Source organism: Trachypithecus francoisi, unplaced genomic scaffold, assembly GCF_009764315.1.
Source record: "Trachypithecus francoisi isolate TF-2019V2 unplaced genomic scaffold, Tfra_2.0 Lachesis_group5, whole genome shotgun sequence".
Lineage (NCBI taxonomy): Eukaryota > Metazoa > Chordata > Mammalia > Primates > Cercopithecidae > Trachypithecus > Trachypithecus francoisi.
The window spans coordinates 53,161,942-53,188,804 of NW_022681470.1; the positions used below are offsets into that span (position 1 = coordinate 53,161,942).

General features: G+C 33.2%; 1 protein-coding gene across 2 annotated transcripts in view; it reads right to left on the reverse strand.

The window, feature by feature from the left end:
- The window catches only part of KCNT2 (potassium sodium-activated channel subfamily T member 2), a 371,426-nt gene that overhangs the window by 147,462 nt on the left and 197,101 nt on the right, over positions 1-26,863 (reverse strand). For both annotated transcript variants that reach the window (XM_033196980.1, XM_033196979.1), the window contains exon 13: positions 10,857-10,965. In XM_033196980.1, coding sequence (XP_033052871.1) covers positions 10,857-10,965 — 109 coding nt within the window. The remainder of the gene's footprint in view (positions 1-10,856; positions 10,966-26,863) is intronic.

A 26,863-nucleotide genomic window follows, 5' to 3' on the forward strand; every position in this document is an offset into this window, starting at 1 on the left:
CCGGACTGGAGTGCAGTGGCCGGATCTCAGCTCACTGCAGGCTCCGCCTCCCAGGTTTACGCCATTCTCCTGCCTCAGCCTCCCGAGTAGCTGGGACTACAGGCGCCCGCCATCTCGCCCGGCTAGTTTTTTTTGTATTTTTAGTAGAGACGGGGTTTCACCGTGTTAGCCAGGATGGTCTCGATCTCCTGACCTCGTGATCCGCCCGTCTCGGCCTCCCAAAGTGCTGGGATTACAGGCTTGAGCCACCGCGCCCGGCCTCTACCTTTTTTCCAACCCCAGTTCTTACTATCCTCTATCTTGGTGCAGTCATATTAAGTATTTTCAGTTCCTACTAATTGACCACACCATTTTCTACCTTGGTTTCTTACTGTATGGCAACATTCAGGAATCATTCATATCTTCATTCATTTAAATATAACTAAACCATTCCTGTGTCAGTGTATAACTTACATGTCCCTTTGCCAAAATTCATCTATCATATCTGTATGTTCACCCTATTTTAAGCTTTCCTTGATGCTTGCATCTTTTCCCTTAAGAGCCATCTAAGTACCTTCTTGCTCAAATTATCTTTCCCACTAGAATGTAAGCTTCAAGAGGGCATGAGAGCTTCAGCCACATGATACTAAGAATCCTTTTAATGTTTGGCATTGTGTGTGTGTAATGGTATTGCTTTCCAATCTTCATTTTGCTGATGATTAGTGATATTGACAATCTTTTCATATGCTTAGTGGTCATTGGTATGTCTGTCCTTGTGTGTGTATAAAATGTCCGTTCAATTCTTCTATCTATTTTTATTGGTTTGTTTGGACTCTTAACATTGAATTCTAAGAGTTCTTTATATATGTTTGGATTCAAACTTTACTCAGATATATTCACTGTGAATATTTTCATCCCAGTCTGGGGCTCGCCATTCTTTGAAATTGTCTTGTGAAGTGCGGAAGGTTTAATTTTGATGACAGCCAATTTTTCTTTTTTTTTTTTTTTTCCTCTTAGGACTTGTGGTTTTTGTGTGTGCCTAAGAAATATTTGCCAGTCAAGACTGTGAAAACATTCCTCTATGTTTTATTTTAGATATTTTGTAGTCTCACTTTTTACATTTAAGTGTATAATTTGTTTCCACTTAGTATTCAGCGTGTGGTGTGAGGTAAGGCTTAAGATATATATTTTTTCCAGAAGGATATAAAGTTGATCCTGAGCTATCTATTGAAGATTATCGCCTCTCCAAGGTAATTAACTTGGCATCATTGTTGAAAATGTAGAAGTTGATCTACTTCTGGGTTGTATTCTGTTCCATTTATCTATTTGTCTATCATTATGATAATTCCATGCTGTCTTTAATACTTTAGTATTACAATAAAGCTTCAAAACAGAGGTACTACAGATATTCTGACATGAATCTTCTTTTTCATAGTTATGATTATCATTTCTTTATATTTTTATATTATTTAAAATAAGTTTATTAATATTTCAAAGTGCCAGCTATAATTTCAGTTGAAATATGTATTGAATCTATAGGTTAATTTGGATATACATGTTAAAATATTGAATCTTTTAACCCTTGAAATAAGCTTCATTCTCAGCTTATTTCACTCTTAAAAATTTCTCTCAGCAATGTTTATAGTTTCTTTATATGAGACTTGCACATATTTTATTAAGTTCTCCCATATCTATTTCATACTTTCAAAGAATTTTAAAGGTTATATTTAATTTAAATTCCTAAATTATCTTTACAAGCATAGAAAAATAAAATTGATTTCTGTATAAAGAAGATCATTTTGATGTTCCTAACTCATTCATTAGTACTACCAGCTTTATTATAGATTCATTACCATTTTTAAAGAAATGTTCACTTAGTTTATGAATAAAGCTACTTTTACTATTTCCTTTCTAATGTGTACATTAACATTTCTGTAATTTGTCTTATTGCACAGGTTAGGACCTTCAGTACAGTGTGAATAGAAGTACAGCACACAACTTTGACGTTTCAATATTAGAGTTTAGTACTCAGTCTATAAGCATCAAGTATAATAAAAATATGATGTTGCTTTCTTCTATTTCCAGTATGCGCAAATTTTTGTCAGAAACATTACTGATTTTTAAAATGCTGTTGTTGCATCTGTTGATATGATCATATAGCTTATTTTCCCCTTTAATGTATTAATATGGTGAACTGCTCTGATTTTAAATGTTATATGACTACTGTAGCCTTGGGATAAACCCAACAAGGTAACAGTATGTTCTTTCTGTATGTTACTGAATTGGATTTGCTACTGATTTGTTGGAAGATTTTTGCATCTGTGTTCATAAAACATAACAGCTTGTGGCTTTCTTTTCTCATAATGTCTTTGGCTTTGGCCTAATCAAATAATGCTGGCCTTACAAAATCAGTATAAATTTTTTTCTCCTTTCCTTTATTTTCTGGATATAAGCTTGTACAGAACAGGTTTTATTTATACCTTAATCACAGTCGGAATTTCCCATTTATTGATATGTCTAGTCATTACAATTTGATACTGGCCAACGTTATACAACGTTTAAAATGGGGTGCTTCATTTTAGTAGAATTAGTTTGATATCTTGAAGGCCTGCTGGATTTTTAAACTTTCAAGGGCAGTGTTAGTAGACAAAATTCTAAGAAGTCAAACCTCAAATGAGATCATAGATGAAGTGGATATCTTCATTGCAGACTGGTGAGACCTCGACCAGGGGAGCTACACAACCCATCCCAGGAATCCTGACCCACAGAAACACAGATAATAGGTTTGTGTCATTGTAAACTGAAGAGTTAGTGGTAAGCTTTTATTACTGAAAACTAATACTGTTCTATTTAGAGTTCCCTTTACTCTGGGGCTAAGTCAACCTTACTAGCAAACCATGTATCTCATAAGACTTCAGATGCCCTGCTGATCACCAAGGTCATTCTACTATGTCTGCTCAGAGTGTGAATATCTCCCCACCCTATTTTAGCACTGGGAATTGTTCTACTTACGATTCTTTGGTTGTTTTTAGACTGGCTTTTAGAGTTTCATTTTGTACATGTGTGACCTAATACTCAGAAAAAAACTACAAGGAGCTGTTTTTAGATTTCTGGTGCTCTTTTTCTGTGTCACTCCCTACTCTAGATTTTTTTTTTTTTTTTTTCCCCATAACATGATGGAACATTACTTGTGTGCTTGCAAACTGTTTCATTTATTTTGGCATACTTTTTATTTTACTAGGTTATATCATCACTTTTTTAAGTGGATCTTTTAAATCATATATTCTCTATAGTACAGTAATTAGATGTTATGTGTCAAGCACTGTGCAATCACTGAACATATAAGGCACTTAAACTCATATTCTGGTGCTAAATGTCATTGAAATGACTATAAATCAATTTGTTCAGTACTATAACAGAATTCATATTAAATGTGAACATATATGAAAAGGTGAGAGTAGCAAAGATAAAATGATATTCTCAATCTCCCTTAGTTGCTGCAGTCAGCCGATTTTTAAGTTTACAGAAAATATATGAAATGTTTTATGAATATGTTCTCATTCCCCATATCCATTATGATAGCTCTCTCTGTATCTCTCACCTGGACAACTATAACAGCTTCCTACATAATCACTCCTATGAGGTTCTTTTTGTCCTCCTCACTGCACTCAACATTTCCCCTAGAGTTATTTTTTTATCTAGTTAAAATGTTATGTCTTTACCTAATACTTGTATTATTCTCACACTACTTCTCCAACAAAATCTTAGTAAAATTTAATTCACAATCACATGTACACACACGGATGCATACGCATTTGTGTGTTTGTATATGCACAATATGAAGTTCCAAGTCAAGGTGATTTGAGGCAATGACAGTTTTAACATCCCATTATAAGAACTGTCATCTCCGCTTGCTGACCATCCTACTGTTAAGATCTCATTCACTCTTTTATTTAAAAAAAAAAAAAAAACCTGTTAGGAGACTCTTTTCAAAGCAAAACCAATTACTTCTGGGATGGGGAAACTAAATCATGAAAGCCTTAACTGTCTATTGTAGGTGTATGAGATTGACTACATTCATCAAGCAATATAGAGTGAGACTAGAGCATAACTGGAATCATTGGTTTGATATACATGGAGATTGTGAAGGGCAGGAAAGGGGGGTTGTAAGGCTTCAAATAAAGCTCTATGTAGTAAGGATAAGCTCATTGGAGTGGTATTCTTGGGAAGTATATAAAAGTGCATTGACTTTTTTAAAGGGTGACAGGTAAAGGCAATGAGAAAAGCTGCCACTGGAATTAACACTTATTACATCTAGTTCATCATTATGTCACTAGTGCATAGAACAACACATTGATCATAGTACAACTCTAGAAAATGCTCTGAAGAAGTATTCAAGAGTGAAAGAGAGCATACCTGGTCTTTTTCATAAGACATTTGTATCAAGGAACTATTTGGCAGACTAAATATCATAGGCCTAGGATATGATAGAATATGTCTGGCACTTTCTAAAAAAATAAGCGTTATTTTACTCTGGTACTCAGAACCAAGAAATTGGGTTATTGAAAATATACAACTATAAAAAACATTAATAGAGATAAACAAAAAGATTATTTTAGTTAATTAAAGTCATAAGTGGCCCACAAGAAAATGGCTTGAAATACCTAATGTCCAGTGTCAATTTAATCAGATGTCAAGGAAAATAAACAGGAAAGATGGCTTGGACATCTTTTGCAATATTTAAATTTTAAAATTTTCACCTAAAAATAATCAATACCATTGTTAATTTCTTGTTTTTATTAAATGGACAATGGTTATATATACCACATTAACATTAGGAGAAGCTGTGGGATGTAGAGGGCATATAGAACTCTTTGTATTATCTATACTGCTTTTCCATAAATCTAAAACTATTTCATAAAAATGTTTAAAAAGAAATAAAAAAATTAGTAAAAATAAAATTTTGATTTAATACTGAATTTTAAAATACAGATTTAAGGAAAATCTGAGAGACAATTAATAACATTTGCGTATAAACTGGATTCATAAAATTACTATTGACCATTTTAGGGGTAAAAATTTTAGCATTGTTATGTAGCAGAATTTCCTTATTCTTAAGAAAGCTCTGCTGAAATAAAAATATGTATTTGTGTATGCATACAAAGAGAAGACTAGTCAAAAGTGGCAAAATGTTCACAGTTTTTGAATGTAGATGAAGAGAATACTTTTTTTTTTAATTGTATAACTGTTTTAAACAATGTAAGTTTGATTTTTTGAAAGTAAAAAATAGTGAGGAATGGCATAAAAAATTAAAGATTCTCCAGACAGTGCTGGGTTTGAACATGGTCTTATGTTAAGTGGTTTCTGATGATCTCCACAATAATAAAAAAAAGTCAAAGAGAAAAGGTTTCCATCCAAAAAATTGAGAATTTTCAAAGGTTTAATGTTTTATATTTTGAAAATATAACAACTCTAAGCATTATGTTCTTAAGTAGGTTGTAAAAATGAAGTTTAAAATGATGTCTATGTGGGTGTTATATGGGAAATGAAGAAATCATTCAGCATGAAAATCTCACACTTTACCATTTGGTGAAAGTCAAGCTTGAACATCCATATGTTATTTAGAAACAGCTAAGATGATTTCCAATATTTATATTGCTTGGAAATATTTTCCCACTCTCTTTCTTGGGTAGGAAAAAGTGATGCATTGGAATATCTAGTGATTTAGTACAAAATAGATGATGGCTAAGCTGAGGACAACCTTCATTTTGTGGTCGAATCATTTCTCCAAGATATGTGCATATATGTGTGTGCACTTTAAATATTATTATTTTTATAATGGGAATCACGCTCTATGAAAGACACATGTTTAAACAATATTGTCTATGACATTGCTAAAAACACATTTACTTCTGCTTGGACTTTTAACTTCTTATTGAAATTAAAAATGTTTTTTTAATTGTTAGAAGAACTAACTCCTACTGTTCTAGTATAATTATGCATTCTTCTAGGCAGGTTTGAATTGCGAAGTACAAAGTATTTCATTCAGTCAACACTTTATTGTTGAGATATGGTTCTATTTTTCATGAACAAATTGCAATCAAATTCTGTTATATATGAAATACCATAACCAAAGCATGGAAAATAGCTCAAGACTTTGGACTAAAAAAGAAGCATGGAAAATAGATAATTCACACTTTCATTCACTCCTTTGTTTTTATATTCTTTACTCCTACTTGTGGGTAAAAATTTGCCAATTTAATTTTTATTTCTTCTCATATCTGTTCAAATGAAGTGGGAGATTTTCGTAGGACTGAACAGTTGAAACAAAGTTGGATGAGGAACCTAAGAGAACTGAATATTCACAGACGACATAACACTTTATTAGGAAGATAGAGATACTGTGTTTATCTAAATTTAGCTATTAATTTACTCTTAAAACATGAATTTACCTCCCACTGATTTTCTGAGTAACTTCATCAGACTAGGAGACAAACAGCAAACTCCATTTAGCTGAAATTGATTAATTGGAGAGCACAGTTTATTTTTAAAGTTCATTCAAGGTTTTTCAATGAAGAAGTTATCTTCCTAGTAAAGTACATATTTTTTCTTTTATGGTTTGGGGTGTGTGCGTGTGTGTGTGTGTGTGTGCGCGCGTGCATTAAATGATTGGGAAATGCACAGTAGAGAAGAAAATATGAAGTTGATTTCAGTCTGATTAAATGTTGAGCTACAGAAACGTATCTGATAACTAAACTTCCCCATAATATTGTGCCCTTTAATCTTGGTTTTGCAACTGAGGAGGGGAATTTATGAAGGGCTCCATAACATGGAGGCATAAGGTTTCCCCAGGTGATTATAGATCGGATATTTGACCCTAGAGAAGCTTTACTAGAATTGCTGCACCCACAAGAGTTTGACAGAGAATACAAGATGTTACAAAAACACATTTTTGTATTAGTCATGTCTATGGCACACTGCCATTGCCTCTGTCATTTTCAGTACCAATTGCCACTTCTAACAAAAATATTATATTGGTAAAAAAAAAAAAAGTCTCTCACTGGAAAAAAAAATGATTTGACATAACCAAAGCTATACTACCATCTGACTTTTGAACCATAAAAGGTGACACAAATTATTCACAAGAAACAATCTTTAAAAAATAATGATATTGTGAAAGGGTATTGGCATTGTGTCCTGGTAAAAGAAAACGAGTTTAGGTTTACAATGGAGGTATGAAGATGGAGCTGCCTGCTGTGATACACAAACAGCAATCACTGTTGCAAATGTTCTGGGGGACATGAAGTGCAGCAGTAAGATTACAGATACAACTTGTGAATACCCGGAAAAAGACGAAACGGGACTCTTTTGAAATAGCCTAAGTGAGAGATAATGGGTAGGGTTGTGATGCCACTGTGGATTAGGTAATATAACCCATAGGACAAGATGTGCGATTGGATGCAGAGAAGGAAAACATGACTCACAGGTTTTTGATTGAGTTCTAAACAGATGGTGCTGAGAATAATGGGTGAGAAACAGGTTTTAGGTCAGAGAAAACTCAATAACTATTTTTCAACATTTTAATTTTAAGAGGGCTGTTAGAAATCTAATAAGAGATATTGACCATGCAGTTCAAGATTCAAAACTGAAGCTCATAGTGGATACTGAAGAAGAGTTTTAACTTTGCAAATTATATAAATAGATGAGTTGCTCTAAGGAAAAGGTGAATAGAAAGAAATAAATTCTTTTTCATTTTCCTTGTAGAGAATTTGATGATATGTGGACAATGACAATTTTATTTCTTGTGTTCCAATGCTTATATCTTTTACCTTTTTCCAGCTTCACTGCCATTTTTATGATTTCCAGAAAAATACTGAATAAAAGTTGTTTTAGTAGACACCTATGTTTGCACCTAAATGACAGCTTTTCAATATGTTATTACTAAATATAATTTTTTCTTTGTTATTTTGAAGATAACTTGTCTTAGATTAAGAAGTTTTTGGTCCTGGCTTTCCAATATCTTTTTTTTTTTTTTAAGTTTTAATTGTGAATGAATGTTGACATGTGTCTCAAATACTTTACTACATTCATTAAAATTGTGATATGGTTATTCTCTTTTGACATAATGATCTATTTCTGGAATAATTTCAACTTGGTGATTATATATTCTTTTATAAATATATTACTCGGTTTGTTTTGCTAAAATATTTTATATGATTTTTCAACTCTGTTAACCAATTAAGTTAGACTCTAAATGTCATTTCCAAAACTATCCTTACTGAGTTTTGTATCAAGGCTACGTTATTCCCATTAAATGAGTTGAGAAGATATCTTATATTTTCTATTCTCTGAGAAAATGTGTGTAAGCTCAGAATTATATGCTTTTGAAATATCTCTTATAAACTGTTTGTAATGCATTATGGGAAAGCCCAGCCAGTCTTCCTCTAAACAAGTATAATATAAATTTGTCATGAAGATTACAAATAGGCACTCAGGATATAAATTATCCCAATTGCTTAAATAGGCATCACTTACTGGTGGCTTAAAAATTAAGTATCCTTTTTAGTATTACAATGACAAGAAGGGGTTGCTTCTCATATCATCCCCACTTTACAACTTGAAAAACTCGAGCTTAAAGACTTGAAGAAGCTTGAGGTCATGCAGTCAGTACACAGGACAGCAACTACATCACCATGAAATGTCTCAATCCTGAATTTGCAGTTTCAATCATGTTATTTTGACAAATTATTATAAAAAGGACAATTTGCTGAAAGTAAACTTTGCTTACTTTTTTTTTTTTTTTTTTTTTTGAGACGGAGTCTCGCTCTGTCGCCCAGGCTGGAGTGCAGTGGCCGGATCTCAGCTCACTGCAAGCTGCACCTCCCGGGTTTACGCCATTCTCCTGCCTCAGCCTCCCAAGTAGCTGGGACTACAGGCGCCCGCCACCTCGCCCGGCTAGTTTTTTGTATTTTTTAGTAGAGACGGGGTTTCGCCGTGTTAGCTAGGTTGGTCTCGATCTTCTGACCTCGCGATCCACCCGTCTCGGCCTCCCAAAGTGCTGGGATTACAGGCTTGAGCCACCGCGCCCGGCCACTTTGCTTACTTTTTACACAGAAATTATAGTCATGATTATATTTCCACAATTTAGGGTAAACCAAAGGAGCTATTTAAATAAATGGAAATGCAAATGTCTCATTTCATATCTTGTGAATATTGGAATCTGTTTACTTCATACATATGAGAGTACAAGGACAGGAATATAATAAATATTGTCAGGTAAATATGATTTAAAATTAAAGTAATTATTATTTTATCACCAACAGTATTAGTTATCTACTGCCACACGACTAGTAACCTCCAAACTTCAGTGACTTAACCACCATTTTATTTCTCAAAATTCTGTGGGTCAGCATGATTCCTTGGGTTGGCTGGTAAGTAAGCTGGGAGCTGGACAGGTGAGGTGCTGGTATGGATGAGCCTCACTTTCCAAGTGATTTTTCATTCTTAGAGAGGCTAAACTGAGTTTCTTTATATGTAGTCTCTGAGCAATGTTCCCAAAACAGCAAAAGCAGAACCAGTATGGCCTTTTAAGTCTTAGCTTCTGTTGTTCCACAGTGTAAGTTTTGTTACATTATATTGGTCAAAGCAAATCACAAAGCAAACCCTATATACAAAGATGGGGAAATAGATTTCACCTCTTCATGGCAAAAAGCTGCAAAATCACATGGCAACAGGGCACAGACACATACAGCATGGTTTCTTGAGGGCCATTATTTAAACAATCTCTTACACAAACTAAGTGACAGCTTGATACACTGTCTTTTGAAAGGAAAAGTCCATAATTTTTGATATCATGCTGAGATATAAAATATATGATTTTGTTTTGAGAACTTCATACATCACTCCAAATTCTTTTTGTGGCATTTTAATGAAACTAGGATGCCTTCATCTTTACACGATATAAAAAGAGATCCTCTGAAATGCTGTAATCTCAGTCATAAAAGGATGTAGGCACTAATAAAAAGAATTTCATCAGGTGTCACAGTGAGAAATATTGAGACAAATGGTTGGGATAGAATTTGTAAATAATTCATTCATTTTGATGGTATTATTAATATGTAATATATAATAATAGTAAATATGATTTAAAATTAAAGTAATTATTATTACTTTATTATTAAAATAATGACAAAATGAGAATTAGAAAATAGATTAATGTAAATAGTTTTTTGTTTTTGTTTTAGCAGTAAACTTTTTCAGCAAAGTTGATCTCTCTGTGGAAACATACCAACGGCGTGCTAAAGAAGGGAGAAAGAACTGAAGTCTGTTCTGAATTTTTGTTAAAATACACTCAAAATCACAAATTATTTTTCGAAAATACATATTGTTTTAAGGTCCTGATACAATATCCATACAATAGAACACTTAATATGTTTCAGACATTATTTATTAAATCCTTACTATTAACCCCAATAAAACAGAGACATAATCCGTGTGGCCTTTTAATAGACAGGAAATAAGGTTCAAAATATTAATCTACCTGTCTTAAGTGGTGGCACTCAAATTTAAAGTCATCATGTTAAGATTTTACTTAGTGCTAATGTCATTGCTGCCATTCAAAAATTTTTTCATAGCAAGTCATCACCATGTATATTTAAAAATTTTCAAAAACACTTCTTTTCTTAAATAATAGTAAGTAAAAATAAGATAGCCTAGTTACAAAGGTCTTTTTAATAAGCAGTTGGCATTTGATAATCATTTTCAGTTCTTTAGAATCTTGAATATTTTAAGTTGCCACTTAGTTCAGAGACTTAACTCTTAAATCACTATAGGAGTTTCAGGAAATTCAATGGATCTCATGCAAGATAAAAACTTACCAGCAAATTTGATGTGAAATTTATTCTCAGGCTTTAATATCTGGACATACAAAGGACAATTTGGAGCAAAATCTTTCACAGCCCATGCTCTCAAAATTGTTTGGTGATCCTGAAGTGATCAAAATAAAAATATCATAAGTTACAATTTTTATAATGTATAAAGTAAAAGTAAGCAATCAGTTTGCTTTGTCACATTCATAGTTAAAACTTAAACATAAAAAGTACTGTGAGGACTTGTTAAGGATACCTATTATTTCCATAGAAGAAGGTAGTAATAGCTAATTTAATCATAGCTAATTGCTAGCACTTAGAATATTAGAAAAGATTAAGAGAAAAAATAGCTAGACAGACTTAAAAACAATTTTCCTAGAAAATTCCGGCAGTCAGAAGCTTTCAGACAGGTAGCAAAAGTAATAACTTGTAATAGGAATTTCCAAGGAGAAATAAAAAATGTACGTATAATAATAACATGCTTAGAAAATTACTTTTTTAAATATAATAGTAAAGGTAAAAGAATTTTGGAATTTTGACTTGTGTGCGTATGTGTGTGCGTGTGTGTGTACCTGTGTGGTATGTTTAAAGACATAAAAAACTCTAAGATATAATAAAATGTATCAAAAAAGATTGTAAAAAGACATTTAGACTAAGGAAGGGAATCAAAATCATGCTTAACACGAACTCCTTTACAGAGTAGTCACCCCATAAATTCAATGAATTTAAAAAAGTCAAGGAAGATTATTAGAGAAATATGCCACACAGTTAGCTAATACATTTTTGAAAAGGAAGCACAGAAATGCTCTAGGATAGTACTGTCCATATAACAGCCACCAGGCACATAAGGCTATTTAAATTTGAAGTATCTAAACTTAAAGTTAAGAATTTAATTACTCAATCACACTAGCCACATTTCAAATACTCAAAGCTGCACATGGCTAGTGGCTGCCATGTTAGAAAGCAGAGCTATATAAATTTTTCATCATCACAGAAAGTTCTATCTGACAGTACTATTAGTGGAAGGAAAGGAAGATCCAAAATACAGATAGGCACAAGGGACTGTTTATCCAAATGCAGATAGAAGAAGGTGTTATTTATGGTTGGAAACTGCTATAGACAGAATGATCATTTCCTCCCCAGATTTACATGTTGAACTCCTACCCCACATTGTGAAGGCACTAGGAGATGAGGCCTCTGGTAGGCCTCATCATGAGGGCAGTCATCATGAATGGGATTAATGCCCATATAAAAGACACCCAAGAGAGAGCTCCCTCACTTCTTCAGCCACGTAAGGATGTTGCAAGAAGACAACTATCTAGGAACCAGGAAGCCAGTCTTAATCAGACATTAGGTCTGCTGGCTCCTTGATCTTGGACTTTCCAGCCCCCAGAATTGTGAGCAATACATTTCTGTTGTCTATAATCCACCCAGTATATGCTATTTTGTTATAGCAACCCAAAATACGATAGTAACTTTAAGTTACATGAAAGTTGATGAATGGTAGTCCAGCATGGTTTACATGGACCATATGCACCTTACAGGCAAATATTCAAATATCAGAATGAGCCTAATAATTCTGCTAAGATTCATCAAGTGAATAATTGTTAATCCATTTTACATGCTTTTAAATCTGAGGTTTGAGGGTTATAGATAATTTAATGGAGGATTACTGTTATTTCTCTTTCACTAGAAGTACACAATTTTAAAGGAGAAGGAAAAAAATAGAAAGTCAACCACTATATAAGTGGATGCCAAGTTATGATTTTTATCTTATTTTATTTCATTATGTTTAGTGTTGTGTTGAAGATAATGGGTTATTCTAGGGTTTTTAACCCTACTTTATCCCTCAGTATCTAATTAGACTTGGACAAGTTAAAGTTCTTCATTAGTAAACCGTAGATATTCTGTATCTTACAGGATTTCTATGGTGAAATAGACAACACACATACACCTTTTATTAGAGGTTGGCAGTCATTTATTGAAAAAATGTAAGTTGTTTTTCTTATTATGTGTATCATCTTAGTAGTAGCAGAAGTAATATAATGAAGGATAAAAGGTAAAGAAGAAAAATGAATTTCTTAGGAAAAATTTAAAGTGAGACTTATCTGCTGACACCAGCAAAAAATGTAACATTAATAATAAAAGAAGAAATAGAGGAGGTCAGGAGGTTTATCAATATGAAAGAATAAACTCCTAATAAATTGTCCTTGCATATGACAACTATTAAAAAATCTGTAGAACAAGCATATAAAGGCCCTAGTAAATCAACTAAAGTAGGCAGAATTTAGAGGAAAATTAAAACTTGGAGGAAGTATCTTGCATGTCATAATTTCCATGTTTTTGCTGCTGTGACCTGAGGGCAGCTGTGCTCACCACAACAGCACAAGTTGGCTAAAACTCCAGAGAAAACCTGCCAGAACAACAAGGGAGTGGAGCCTGGAGCAACCAGAGCCACCAGAGACAGGAAAAGGGAGAGGTAGCAAAGAGAAACCACAAATTCTGTGAATGAGTGTAAACAACTTTGGCTGACCTCTGAACCATGAATGCATGGGAAAGCATAAAAACAATCCGAGCTGACATTTGTGAAGCACTACCAACCCCAATGGTGATGGAGTTTTCTTTATTTTGAGTTTAAGCAACTTAGCCTGTGCTAAATTGAGAGCACTAACATTCTTTGGAAGAATACAGTAGAATCCAAGGCTCTGCAACATAACACAATATACAAAATACAATGCAATATTATTTAATTCATGAATTTCCAGAAAAATGTGACCTATTTGCATGGGAAACAAATAAAATGATAACCAATAGATGGTAGCTACTAGACAGTCTGAAATGTTAGAATGAGCAGAGAAGGAATTAAAGCTTCTACTAGAACTATGATCAGTAATGTAATGAAAAACATGCTTGTAATTAAAAAAGAAAATTTCAGCAGAGTAATAGAAAGTATTTTTAGATTAAAAAGCCGAAGTTTATGAAAAAACATATTCACTATATGGGCTTTGAAATAGATTGGGAATGACAGAAGAAAGGAGTCAGTGAACTTGAACATAGATCAATATAATTTACCCAATTTGAAAAACAAAGAGAAGAGGTAAAGAAAAGGGAACAGAGTTCAGGAACTTGTGTAACACAGTAAAAAGATCTTACATAATATAATTGAATTCACAAAAAGAAAACAAAAGAGAAAAAATAGCAGAAAATGATTTGAAGAAATAATGACTAGAAACTTTTTAATTTTGTAGAAGACATACACTTATAAGTTCAAGAAAATTAGCAAAATCTAAACTAGATAAACAAAAAGATAACTATGCCTAGCCACATTGCATTAAAACTGTTAAAAAACAAAAATGAAGACAAAATCTTGATAGCACCCAAAGAAAGAGTCATATGGCCAAGGACTCTCATCAAAAATTGTGAAAGTCAAACCACCCTGGAAAAAATTCTGAAGTTTAGAATGAAGGAAAAAAAGCTATGAAACCAGAACTTTGTATCTAGCAAAAACTCCTTCAAACAGGAAGGTGAAATAAAGGACTTTTTAAAATAAAGAAATCTAAGGATATGTACTGCCATTGGAATCATACTACAAGAAAAGTTTAAGAAAACTATATAAGCTCGAGAAAAATGATAGCAGGGAGAAAGAACTTCAGAAATAAAACAAGAGTAACAAATGCTTAATGTTGTAGTGACTATAAAAAACATTTCCTCTTAATTTCTATAAAATATATAATCTGAATAAAGCAAAATTTATAATATTGCTTAGTGTAGTTTCTAATCTATGGATAAATTATTACATCTAACAACAATAACATGGGGCAGTAGAAAACAAATAAATGCAAGTTTATAATTTTAACAAGTGGTATAAAAATGACATAAATCTGATATGAAGCAGTAAGAATGTGTATTGTAATCCCTAGAGCACTCACGAAAAAAAAAAAATTCAAAAGGCATATCTAAAAAGTCAATAGGTATACTACATTCAATGCTTCACAAAACCAAGTAATAAAAAATGTGGGAAAGGAAAAGCAGAGGAACCAAAATCAGAGGAAACAAACAGAAAACAATTTAGATAGAGCTATATCTAACCATATTAATAATGACATCAAATGCTAATGGACTAAACATGTTGAAACACAAAGATATAGATAGCAAGAAAACAAACAACTGAATTTAAAATGGGCAAGAGATCTGAACAGACATCTGACCCAAGAACATACACAGATTAGAAGAATGAAAAGACATTCAACACATATCATTAGAGAGTTGCAAATTAAAACAGTAAGATATCACTAAACACTTTTCATAATAGCTAAAATCTAAAATGCTGAAAACACCAAATGCTAGAGAGGACATAGATCAACAGGCAGTTGCATTCATTGCTGGGAAGGAATGCAAAATGATACATCAATTTTGGAATACAGTTTGACAATTTCTTACAAAAGTAAGTGTACCCTAACCAAATAATCCAGCAATTGGGATACTTAGTATTTACCTAAGTGAATAGAAAATGTAGGTCTCTACAAAAACCTGCATGCACATGCTTAAAACAATTTAATTTATAATTATAAACACTTGGATGTAACCAAGATGAACTTCAATAAATGAATGGATAAACCGTGCTACATCCATACAATGGAATATTCGGCAATGCAAAGAAATATACTATCAAGCCAAGAAAAGACATGCAAAATCTCAAATGCATATTGCTAAGTGAAAAAAGACAATCTGAAAAGGCTGCATAATGCATGATTTCAACTATATGTCATTGTAGTAATGCAAAATTATGGAGATAGTACAGAGGTCAGTGGTTGCCAGGTTGGGAAAAAGAAAGGGCAGAAGGATGTATAGGTAAAGCAGAGAATAGTTCTAAGACCCTAAAAATATTCCTTGTGATATTATAATGGTGAATGCATGTCATATTACATTTATCAAAACCCACAGAATATACAATACAAAGAGTGAACCCTAATGTAAATTATGGTTTTTAGTTAAATAATTTATCAATATTGGTTCATTAGTTTCAACAAATGTGCCACAATACTGGAAGATAAAAATGGGAAAATGGGGTGTAGGGGGAGAGGAGTGTAGGGGGTGAGATACGGACATTCTCTATATTTTTTGTTCCATTTTCTCTGTAAACCTAGAATGGCTTAACAATAACAACAAAAAGTCTAGTTTAGTTTTTAAAAAGTAAGTGAGAAAAGCATGATCTGTAGAGTCACCAACCTTGGGCTCTAATTTTCACTTCAGAGCTTACAAAACACATGAGTACAGGGAACTTACCATGGATCTGTTTCTTCTTACAGAAGTTTTAGTTATTGTATAATGGATGTGTGCAACTTGCTTTTCTTCTTTATCTTAACCCTTGGCAACAGTTGACTTGTAGATCACTGGCTCCCTAAAACATCCTCCTTTGGTTTATCTGACACCACACACTTGGTTGTCCTTGGACATTCTTATCCCAAACCGAAATTATCTTGCTACTGGTAATCCTCCCTTTTCCCAAAGGAAAATACTACCGGATGCTAAATCATCAGCTTCTCTGTCTCACTTACCTTACATTTGGTGAGTTCTCAAATCTTGTTGATTATGCCTCTAAATATTGGTCTAATAGATTCCACTTTTCTCCAGCACCAGTGCCACAACCTGATCTAAAAACTTGTCACTTCTGGCTTGGAGTAAGGGCAACAGCCCCCCAGTCAGCCTATCTCAAGCTTTGTAACATTTTTTCACTAATTCTGTAATGTTATCAGATGAAGTTTTTTCCAACCAAAATTCTTACTGTTAAAATCCTATAGTGGTTTCCCTTGTTTTGGCATCAAATTCAAACTTCTTAACAAGGCTTACAACCACCTTTATTAAACTTTTCCCAAACTATTTCCTCAGTCTTTGCATTCCTCCACTTAGTGATAATGCACATTCTCCACTCAGATAACCAGCATTTCTCACCTAGGACCAGTTACCAAGAACATTCTTTATTGGTTCAGCCCTACTAATGCCTCTCATCCCAGCTAAAATGTCACTTATCTAGGAAGCCTTTTCTTCTGACTGCTGGTACACTAGGATAGATGATGCTACTTGATCCCATTGTATTCTGTAAACAATTAACCCCATCTAACATTTAGCATTTTTAAAAGTTGGTCCTCAGTAAACTATAAGCTTTATGAAGGCAAGGGCCATGTCTACATTTTGCTCACCCTAGCTTATTCCCAGAACCTAGCATTCATTTGCATATCACAGGTGAATAAGAAAAACAATATTTACTTCATATCGATAGTTTGAACACTAAATGTGATCATACAATGAGCATTAGGCATATAGAAAGCATTTAGTAAATATTTCAATTCAATGCCTGAATACATGGGATAAAGTACCTATTCTGAAATCTTCCTTGTTTTATTCATAATTTATACCCTCACAAAACAGAACAAACATCAATAATTTTGAGTGGATCATTAAGTGAAGAAAAAAGAAAAGAGCTATATAACATAAATATCACATGAGAAATACAAAAGAAAAATTTTCCTAATACAGATAATGAAACTAGCAAAGAAACACGATTTCACTTCATTTTTTTCTAAAAGCAGAGGGTAAGATTGATTTTTTTTTTTTTTTAATTTTCTTGGGGACAAATTCATCCTTAAGTAAAATGCTCCATATTTCTTACCATAGAGCAAAATGTTTATTGTGATAACTTTAGAATAAAAATGCTGTAATAATAAAGGTAGGTAATTTGGGACACTATCACATCACCTGGATGTTTATTGCTACTGTGAAACAGAACATTTTACAAAAAGTCAGTTTGCCTAAAAATTAAATTAGTGAAGAATGTCTCCATAAAATTCAACTTAATAAATTGTACTATCTAAAAGATATTGATTGTTGTTCTAAGGACTTATAATAAATCACTTTACCTATGGCAGGAATTATTTTACTGAAATCCAAATAACCCATTAAAGAACTCAGACATTTTAGATGAAATTTTATACATGAATTATTTACCTATCCATAAATTTATAATTTTTATTAGACTCTCAATTAGAGTCTGTCACCTAGAAGTGATGAAACATTGGTTTGATCAAAGGCATCACTTTCCTTTCAATTTTTAATTTATAAAATCCATCTGCAGCACTTGAAAATTGATCTATTTACCCCACATACTTTGAGTTTATCTTGCTAACTTATTCATTGGACACTTTATTTTTTAAGATTACTAGTATATAAAGTGAAACTGAATTGTAAAAATTAAAATAATACATGTAGATATATTTGTCCAAAATTTATAGGTGATTGAGCAAACTAATCACAAACACTTATAAAGAACAAAAAAAGTCTTATGGCAATCTGGAAAACAAACCTATCTTGAAAACATTAGAATGTATTGTTGTATAAACAGTTCTTGCCAAATGTATTCCTTGCCCACAGAACAATTTCTTCACAGATGTCCCTATGAAGACCTCACAGTAGATTGGACTCAAAAGCACCTTGAGTTCAGGGTCTATTTTGTTCATAATTAGAACATACAGGACTAATATGTAGACTGTTAAAAAGTATAAGGTTAGATTACATATACGTATATCAGATAATATCAAAAACTGAAGGTAATTCTGATACAGAGGATCCATAGTATCTATCATCTATAACTAATTGACCTAACTTTATGACTGAATTAAGAAAATGATACGTTTCATTGTGATTAATTGTAATTGATGTCTTTAGAGAAGTAGGCTTCAAATATGATACATCCTTATTTTAAATACAAAAATAATTCAAAAGTGCTCTTAAATAAAAATACTTTAAAAGAAAACAGCCAAAATCACTAAAAAATACTCTACCATTAAAATGTGTTGTTGCATTTTACAACAGAATAGCTGGCTATTAGAAAGTAGAACATCAGGCCAACTAGTTGTAGTCTAATTAAACTGTATCACTCACCCAAACCTACAGACTCGACAATGACCTAGCCTTCATGAACAATCTACACTAAAGTCAAAAAACAAAAAAATTAAAAGAAGACTTGGTCTAGCATTCTGGGCCTCAGCATTCAAACTTGTATGGTTGTAAATATAATTTTGTCCCCCTGCCAAGTTTCAGCAGAAGGGATTTAACAGTGTATCTGGGACTGAAACATTACCTTGAGTTCTAGTTTTAGGAAAAAATGTCCTTGCTTTTTCAATGATCTCTCAGGGACTAATTCTGATTTTGATTCTCACTCTTGTGGCTGAAAATGTACCACTCTTTACAGATACTTACTGATAAAAACCTGCTTGCCTGTCGGAATCTCCATATATATTATCAAAATCTTACCAGAAATTTTGGGACTCAGCAACAAGTCAACATTATTGCAAATTCAAAAGCTTACTTTTTGTTTTTCCTTATAGAGTAACTAAACTCATTTTGTACTCTTTCTGAAAGCTGAAGCACTGTATTGTTTCCTAGTCCTTGATCTGAGTTAGAGTAATTCATCCAGAATGATACACGCCTTTAATTGTATGTTTTACTTACTTAAATCCTCTCCCAGGTTTTGAAGGAAACTTCCCTCAACACCAAATCCAATTCCAGATCTTAAGCCTCTTGAATTTTCCCTGATCCAGTTACTCAATTTAACATAGTCATGACCACACTATCCAAAAACCTCTTGAAACTCACTGGTATACAAATGTCAAATGAATAATAAAGTGATTCGTAAAGAGGTCAGGTTATCTTGACAGCGTGTAACTGAAGTCCAGTGATGTACATCAGTCAAAAATTTACCAAAAATTATTTCTGAGTGTACTAAAAACTCAGTTATATTAGGGATATCAAGGTATCTTTTCAAGTTTAAAATTCTGTGAGTTTTGAGAATGGTAAGGAAAATATTTTTGAAAACAAGTCACTAACCACTGGGTTGACTAAAGAGATAAATAAATTTGCAAAATCTCCCAAAAGAATCTAAGGTACATTTCATTAGGGAATGACAGTACAGATGATTATGTGCTTGTTTCAGTGCCTGAGGTAGATCTTCTTAAAACAAAACATACTTGAAAAACACAGTGAAAAAGTTTCCGTAGCAAACATTTTATTTCAGCTCTTTTCTCATGCTGTCAGAAGGGTACATGAAGGGAAATCACTGAGTGCTTGGTGATTGTTTGCTTTCTTTTCTAAGATACCATATGCTCAAAAATGCATGTAATAATCAAGAATAAATATGTCTTTGACATTTAAGAGGAAAGTCAGCAGCATGAGCCGGGAATAAAAACATTTTTTTTTTTTTCAGAGAGTTACAACTTAAAGCCTTGGGAGTCAAATACCTAAGATGCCTCAAAGTTTCTCCCCTCAGCGTGAATAAACATTAGACAGATTTCCTCCTGACTGCAGGGCTCTGACCTTTCCTTACTTAGAACGTTTATTTCAGAAAATTTTCCACTATAAATTCTTTCTCTGCTCCTTTGGGATGTGAATCTTCCCTCTGCCACTTGCCAGTGTTTCTCAAGGGCCCGGAGCCTCCCTCTGCCCTGATAATCTCAACTGTTATTTCACTAAGCAAATGGAAACAAGAAAAATCAACTTCCACAAGCTCTTTTCCATGGGGCCACAAACATACCTTCATCTCTATTTATATATTCTGTTTTCCCGTTTGTTAAAATGGATGAAAGTTTTACACCCCTATCCAGGAAAAACTTTCCATTCCTGCATAAGATCACATCCTATTATATTCTTTCATGACCAATTTTGCCATCTTTGGTAGATATTTGCCATATTTACTCACCAAAATCTTTCCCACTAAAAAAAAGTGAAAAAAGGAAAAGGAGGAAACAAAGCTTTTATTGATCAAACATTACCCATCAGTTACTGCCCGATTTCACTGCGCTCCTGTACAGAAAACACTTTCAAAGTTCATAATTGTTGCCTCCAATTCCTTTTTGCTATTAAATTTTGAATCTTTCCAATATAAAAATTTAAAGATATGAATTTCTCTTCAGATGCTTGTAAAGCTGCATTCCATACAATTTAATGTGTTGCATTTTCATCATAATTCTTCTTATTTTATCTTTTACCCATGGGTTACTTATGGATATTTTGTTTTATTTCCAAATATTTAGGTATTTTTCAGCTGTGTTTTTATTATTGATGCCTCATTTAATTCAATTATAATCAGAGAACATATTCTGTAGGTTTTAAATTCTCTGCCATATCTTTTATGGTTCAGAATATGATGTATCTCTGTGAATGTTTCATGTGTGCTTGAACACTGGAATTCCATTTTTTAGTGTAATATTCCATATGTCAATTAGATCAAGCTGGTGATGGTGTGTTCAAGTTTGTTACAAATCTACTGATCTCCTGCCTTTTTTTATTGATTGATAAGACAGAAGTGTTGAAAATTATAAGACTAACTGTAGCTTTTTACTCCTCCTTTCAGTTATGCCATTTTATACTTCATGTATTTTGAGAGTTATATATATATATATATAGCACACACACACATTTAGGAGTGTTATTTTTTTAATGCACTGATCCTTTACTCAATACAAAGTATTCCTCTTCATCTTTGGTATGAGTTCTTGTCCATGAGTTTTCTTTGCTTAATACAGCTACCTTCCACTTATGTATGATTAGTATTTGTTCAGTGTATCATTGTCATCCTCTTATTTTTCTACTTATCTCATCTATTCTTTGTTCCCTTTTACTGTTGCCTTTTGCATTAAATACATTTATTGTTCCACTTAATCATATAAGTTTTTAAAATCTTTATTAAGGGCTACCCTAAGGTTTATATCATACGCCAGTATATATTACACCCATCTTTCAAATAATACATAAAGAATCGTGCAGGTTTGTTACATATGTATACTTGTGCCATGTTGGTGTGCTGCACCCATCAACTCATCAGAACCCATCAATTCGTCATTTATATCAGGTATAACTCCCAATGCAATCCCTCCCCTCTCCCCCCTCCCCATGATAGGCCCCGATGTGTGATGTTCCCTTTCCTGAGTCCAAGTGATCTCATTGTTCAGTTCCCATCTATGAGTGAGAACATGCGGTGTTTGGTTTTCTGTTCTTGTGATAGTTTGCTAAGAATGATGGTTTCCAGCTGCATCCATGTCCCTACAAAGGATGCAAACTCATCCTTTTTTATGGCTGCATAATATTCCATGGTGTATATGTGCCACATTTTCTTAATCCAGTCTGTCGCTGATGGACATTTGGATTGATTCCAAGTCTTTGCTATTGTGAATAGTGCCACAATAAACATACGTGTGCATGTGCCTTTATAGCAGCATGATTTATATTCCTTTGGGTATATACCTAGTAATGGGATGGCTGGGTCATATGGTATTTCTAGTTCTAGATCCCTGAGGACTCGCCATACTGTTTTCCACAATAGTTGAACTAGTTTACAATCCCACCAACAGTGTAAAAGTGTTCCTATTTCTCCACATCCTCTCCAGCACCTGTTGTTCCCTAACTTTTTAATGATTGCCAAATCTTTAAATGTTACCATCGTATAAAAAAAAAACTGGGCACCTTCTTTAAAAAGCATATGTCATGTGCTTTATTGTTTTTAAATGACATTAATCTAGAGTAGTCAGAAAGCATTTTGATCACAGTGAAATTACACTTAATAATTTTTCTAAATAATTTTGGCCATTCAAAGAAAAAAGAAAAATTTACTGAGTCATCTGCTATGGCACTTTCAAATTCATGATTATTTACTGTTTTTCTAATAAAGAATACAAAATTTTATGTCGACATACATTTACTTTTTGTAAAATATTGCTAATTCCACAGCAGAGTATTTGTAATGCTTATTAATTTTGCATTTTAATGTTATTCAGAAATTCCCCTCCCTAATCAGAAAAATACACACAGACCAATTCTAGGACTGGCAGTGTTTGCCTAGTTTTAACATTGTTGTCAATAAAACAACAAAATAACTTATTCAGTTAATTTTACAAATTCAGCAATAATAATTCAATATGTACTTTTTAAAAATAGTGTGCAATCAATGTTTTTCAAAAGCTGTACCATGCCAAGGATCATAATATATATAAAAAAAGGTTTCATAATGTGTCGGATTGATTTAGAACAACATTGAGGAAAATTGCTTCAAAGTTATGCTTAGTATTAACAATTCATTTATACAGATTTAAAAAATATATTTTTACATGTAACAGATTATTCTAATTCAAAATACTATAAAAAGCTACGTTATACTCTGTACATTACAATTCTGAGACTTGCAGTATTTTCTAATAGTCAGAAAATATTGCAAGATTAATCAATTAAAAGTAATTTTTGGAAATGCTCTATCCAGAAATAAACATTTTAAAATTTATTCTAAATCTGTCTTTCTTAAGAAATCATAAACATTTCACTAATTAATTTCACAATGTTATTCTTAGAATAGAGACTATGGGAAGAAAAAGAATTTTGCTCAATCTTATCAACCTAACAAATATGTATTCAAGATTCCATGTAATTGACCTGATATTTTGTATTACTTTTACAAACAAAGTAAAAGTTTGTGTTGTTGTTGTTGTTCTCCTTAACAGTGTTGGTAAAGTGTAAAATGTTCCTGTTTATTCTCACTACTTGCTAGTGGTTTAAACACAATTTTCAACCATATCGAAGAGTATGTAGCCTAGGAATAAGCTTTGATTGTTATACCTTATAAGATGGGAAAAGAATTTCCCCTAAATAATTCTCCGTAATTTTTCCATATGGTTCAACTATTTAGTGTGAGTGAGTTTAAGAAAAGGGAGACCTGACAGTCTTTAGACAAGTCGGAGTATTTTACATAAGGTAAGAACATACTATGATTCCAGGCCTTCTGACCCTCCCAACACACTGGCTGTGTACTGGAAGCACATAAAATGACAGTGACACTGGTTTGATCATATTAAGGGCCAACGTCAAAACATTTCATTTTCTTCTAAATGAATATCCAAGAAAAGTTCACTGCATGTGAAATGATTAAATTGTAGCGGGACTGTTTAATCACAAAAGAGGAATTGATTATTCTCTTCCAGAACAACTTACTTGGGGAGAGGCAACTAAAAGAAATTATCTGGACCAAGCTCTCCTGCATTCACCATACAGTCCCTAGAGAATGATACAAACAAAACAAGCAGACCTCGACATTGTGAAAACTGGAGAAAACATGCATTTATTAGCTTTTGGGGAATCAAAGAGCAAAGATTTCTACTACCCTGATTGAGTTTACACTAAATGCTGGAGGAGGAGGAGTGTCGTTTGAGAGAATTGTTTAATCAACCTCTGTATAAGACATAATGTAGTGTTTGTATCAGCAACTATGCCAGATCCTTCCTAAGAAACAGTACATTAAATGGGAGATTGTTAATTACCAAGCAATGTGGTGTCCTCTATGCTAACACTGTTAGCTATTTAGCATAATGCATAATTTGTATACATCTTTATTTGAATCATTGTGCTCACCAATATACATATAAATGGTTTAAAAAAGAGGTGAATGATACAGCCTATTGTTGTGTCCAGATATAAGCATATTAGGAATAGTCTGCTTTCTGTTTTATAACCAAGTCCCTCAAACTTTCTATCTCTCCAAGGGCTGTAGACACTTCCATGAGTCCCTGTACATCCAAACATAAAACAATTAAAAGAGATTCCAGTCTTTGCCGAAGTAGCAGAGATATTGTACCACTCATGAACATGAGTTTTTCTTCCTTACCCTTTCTGTCTATCAAGACTTAAAACTCTACCCAGTTGCCAGGACTCAAAGGCACTCTCTTGTTGTCCGTTTGTTCAAGATGCCCCAATTTTGACACTGACTTCCCTGGTAGGTTTTTAAAAATTTACTTGCTTTCCTTTTATAGTAGTCCCCCCATCCACAGTTTTACAGTTTTGCCTTCCCACAGTTTCAGTTACCCAAGGTCAACTTTGACCAAATAATATTAAAAGGAAAATTCTAGAAATAAACAAGTTATATGTTTTAAGTTACATGCCATTCTAAGTAGCACAAAATCTCACTCCCTTCCACCCTGTCCCACCCAGGACATGAATCATCCCTTTGTCCAGTATATTCACACTATATATGCTTCCCACCCATTAGCCACTTAGTAGCCATCTTAGTTATCACATTGGCTCTTGAAGTGTTGCAGTGCTTGTGTTCATGTGGCCCTTATTTTACTTAGTGGCCCAAAGTGCAAGAGTAGTGATGCTGCCAATTTGGATATGCCAAAAAGAAGCCATCAAGTGCCTCCTTGAAGTGAAAAGTGAAAGTTCTCAAGTTAAGGAAAGAAAAATATCATATGCTGAGGTTGCTAAGATCTATAGTAAGACCGAATCCTGTATCCATGAAATTGTAAAGAAGAAAAAAGAAATTTGTTCATACTATATATAGGGTTTGGTACTATCGGTAATTATACCAATAATTAGCATCCATTGGGGATGTTGGAAAGTATTCCCCGTGGATAAGGGGGATACTACTGTACCTACTGACCCCTCTCTATTCTGCTAAACTTTTCACAGCTATATATGCTACCTGTTTTACTAAACAGTTTTTCCAAAAGTATAACAGCTGTTGAGTTCTACCTATTTTACGAAGCTTCACTTGGCATGCCTTATATCTTCTCCTGATTCATAAGTAAAAGTAAGACAGAATAATTTAATTAGAAATTTAGATGAAAGTTGAATTAAAAAATATATAAGTATCCACCCCCTCAATCATCTATCCTTTGTGCTACACATAATCCAATTATACACTTAGTTATTTTTAAATGTACAGTTGAATTATTATTGACTATAGTCACTGTTGTGCTATCAAATAGTAGGTCTTATTCATTCTTTCTATTTTATTTTATACCCATTAACCAAGCCAATCTCCCCATCACCACTCCCCCACTACCCTTCCCAGCTTCTAGTAACTATCCTTCTACTCTCTATGTCCATGAGTTCAATTGCTTTGATTTTTAGATTCCACGCAATGTGTGCCTTCCTGTGCCTGGCTTATTTCACTTAACGTAACTAAATACATCTATTATATACCCACAGAAAAAATTTTAAAACAATATTAATTATCTATAGCAGAGGTCAGCAAACTATGAGGGCCTGGAGACCAAATCCAGCTTGCCACTTTTTCTTGTAAATAGATTTTTATTGAAATACAAAAAAAAGTATGTATATAAAAAATACAGGCAGTTCAACTGCAAATTTACTCATGTTTATACTGACATCTCAAGGGTTACATGAAGCTCGTGTGACAAGAAGCCTGCTTACCTCCTCACAACTAATGGCACATTTTTCAGATTAATGAATTTTTCCTAGACCAAGGCATATTCTAAATCACACTTAATTAAAAATGCTATCAAACCTATACTTGTACATAGTCCAAAAAGACAAGTTCCATAACATGTAAGTGCAGCCTCCTCTCTCCTTCCTACTCTCACACCATATTTCCACTCCACAGAGACAGTCCCTTTACAGCCCCCAAATTGGGTATTCTCTTAACCTCCTTCCATATTTCTAACTGATTTTGTTATTATTTCCTGCTTTTCAATTTAAATTATTATCTATTAGCTTTCTATTATGGAACAAAAGAGTATATCTTTCTTCTCATCCCTCATTCTGAATTTCCGTTTTCCCATCCTTTGAATATACAAGTCATGAGTCACTTAGCGATGGGGATAAATTCTGAGAAATGTATCATTAGACGATTTTGTCATTGGGCATAGACTGGACTTACAGAACCTAAATGGCACAGCCTAGCATGTACTACGTTATAGGGTATAACCTATTGATCTTAGTCAACATCATCACCGACACGTAAGCTCTGCACTGCTAAGTTACAGCAGCTACGATGTCACTAGGCAATAGGATTTTTTCAGCTCCATTACAATCCTATGGGACTACCATTGTATATTCAATCTGTCACTGAAATGTTATGTGGTGCATGACTGTAGTTCAATAATTTTTTAAAAATCAATCTTCAGTGTTTGCATTATTATGGCTGTTTTTCATAATATGGCATGCTGAGTGCTATAATTATA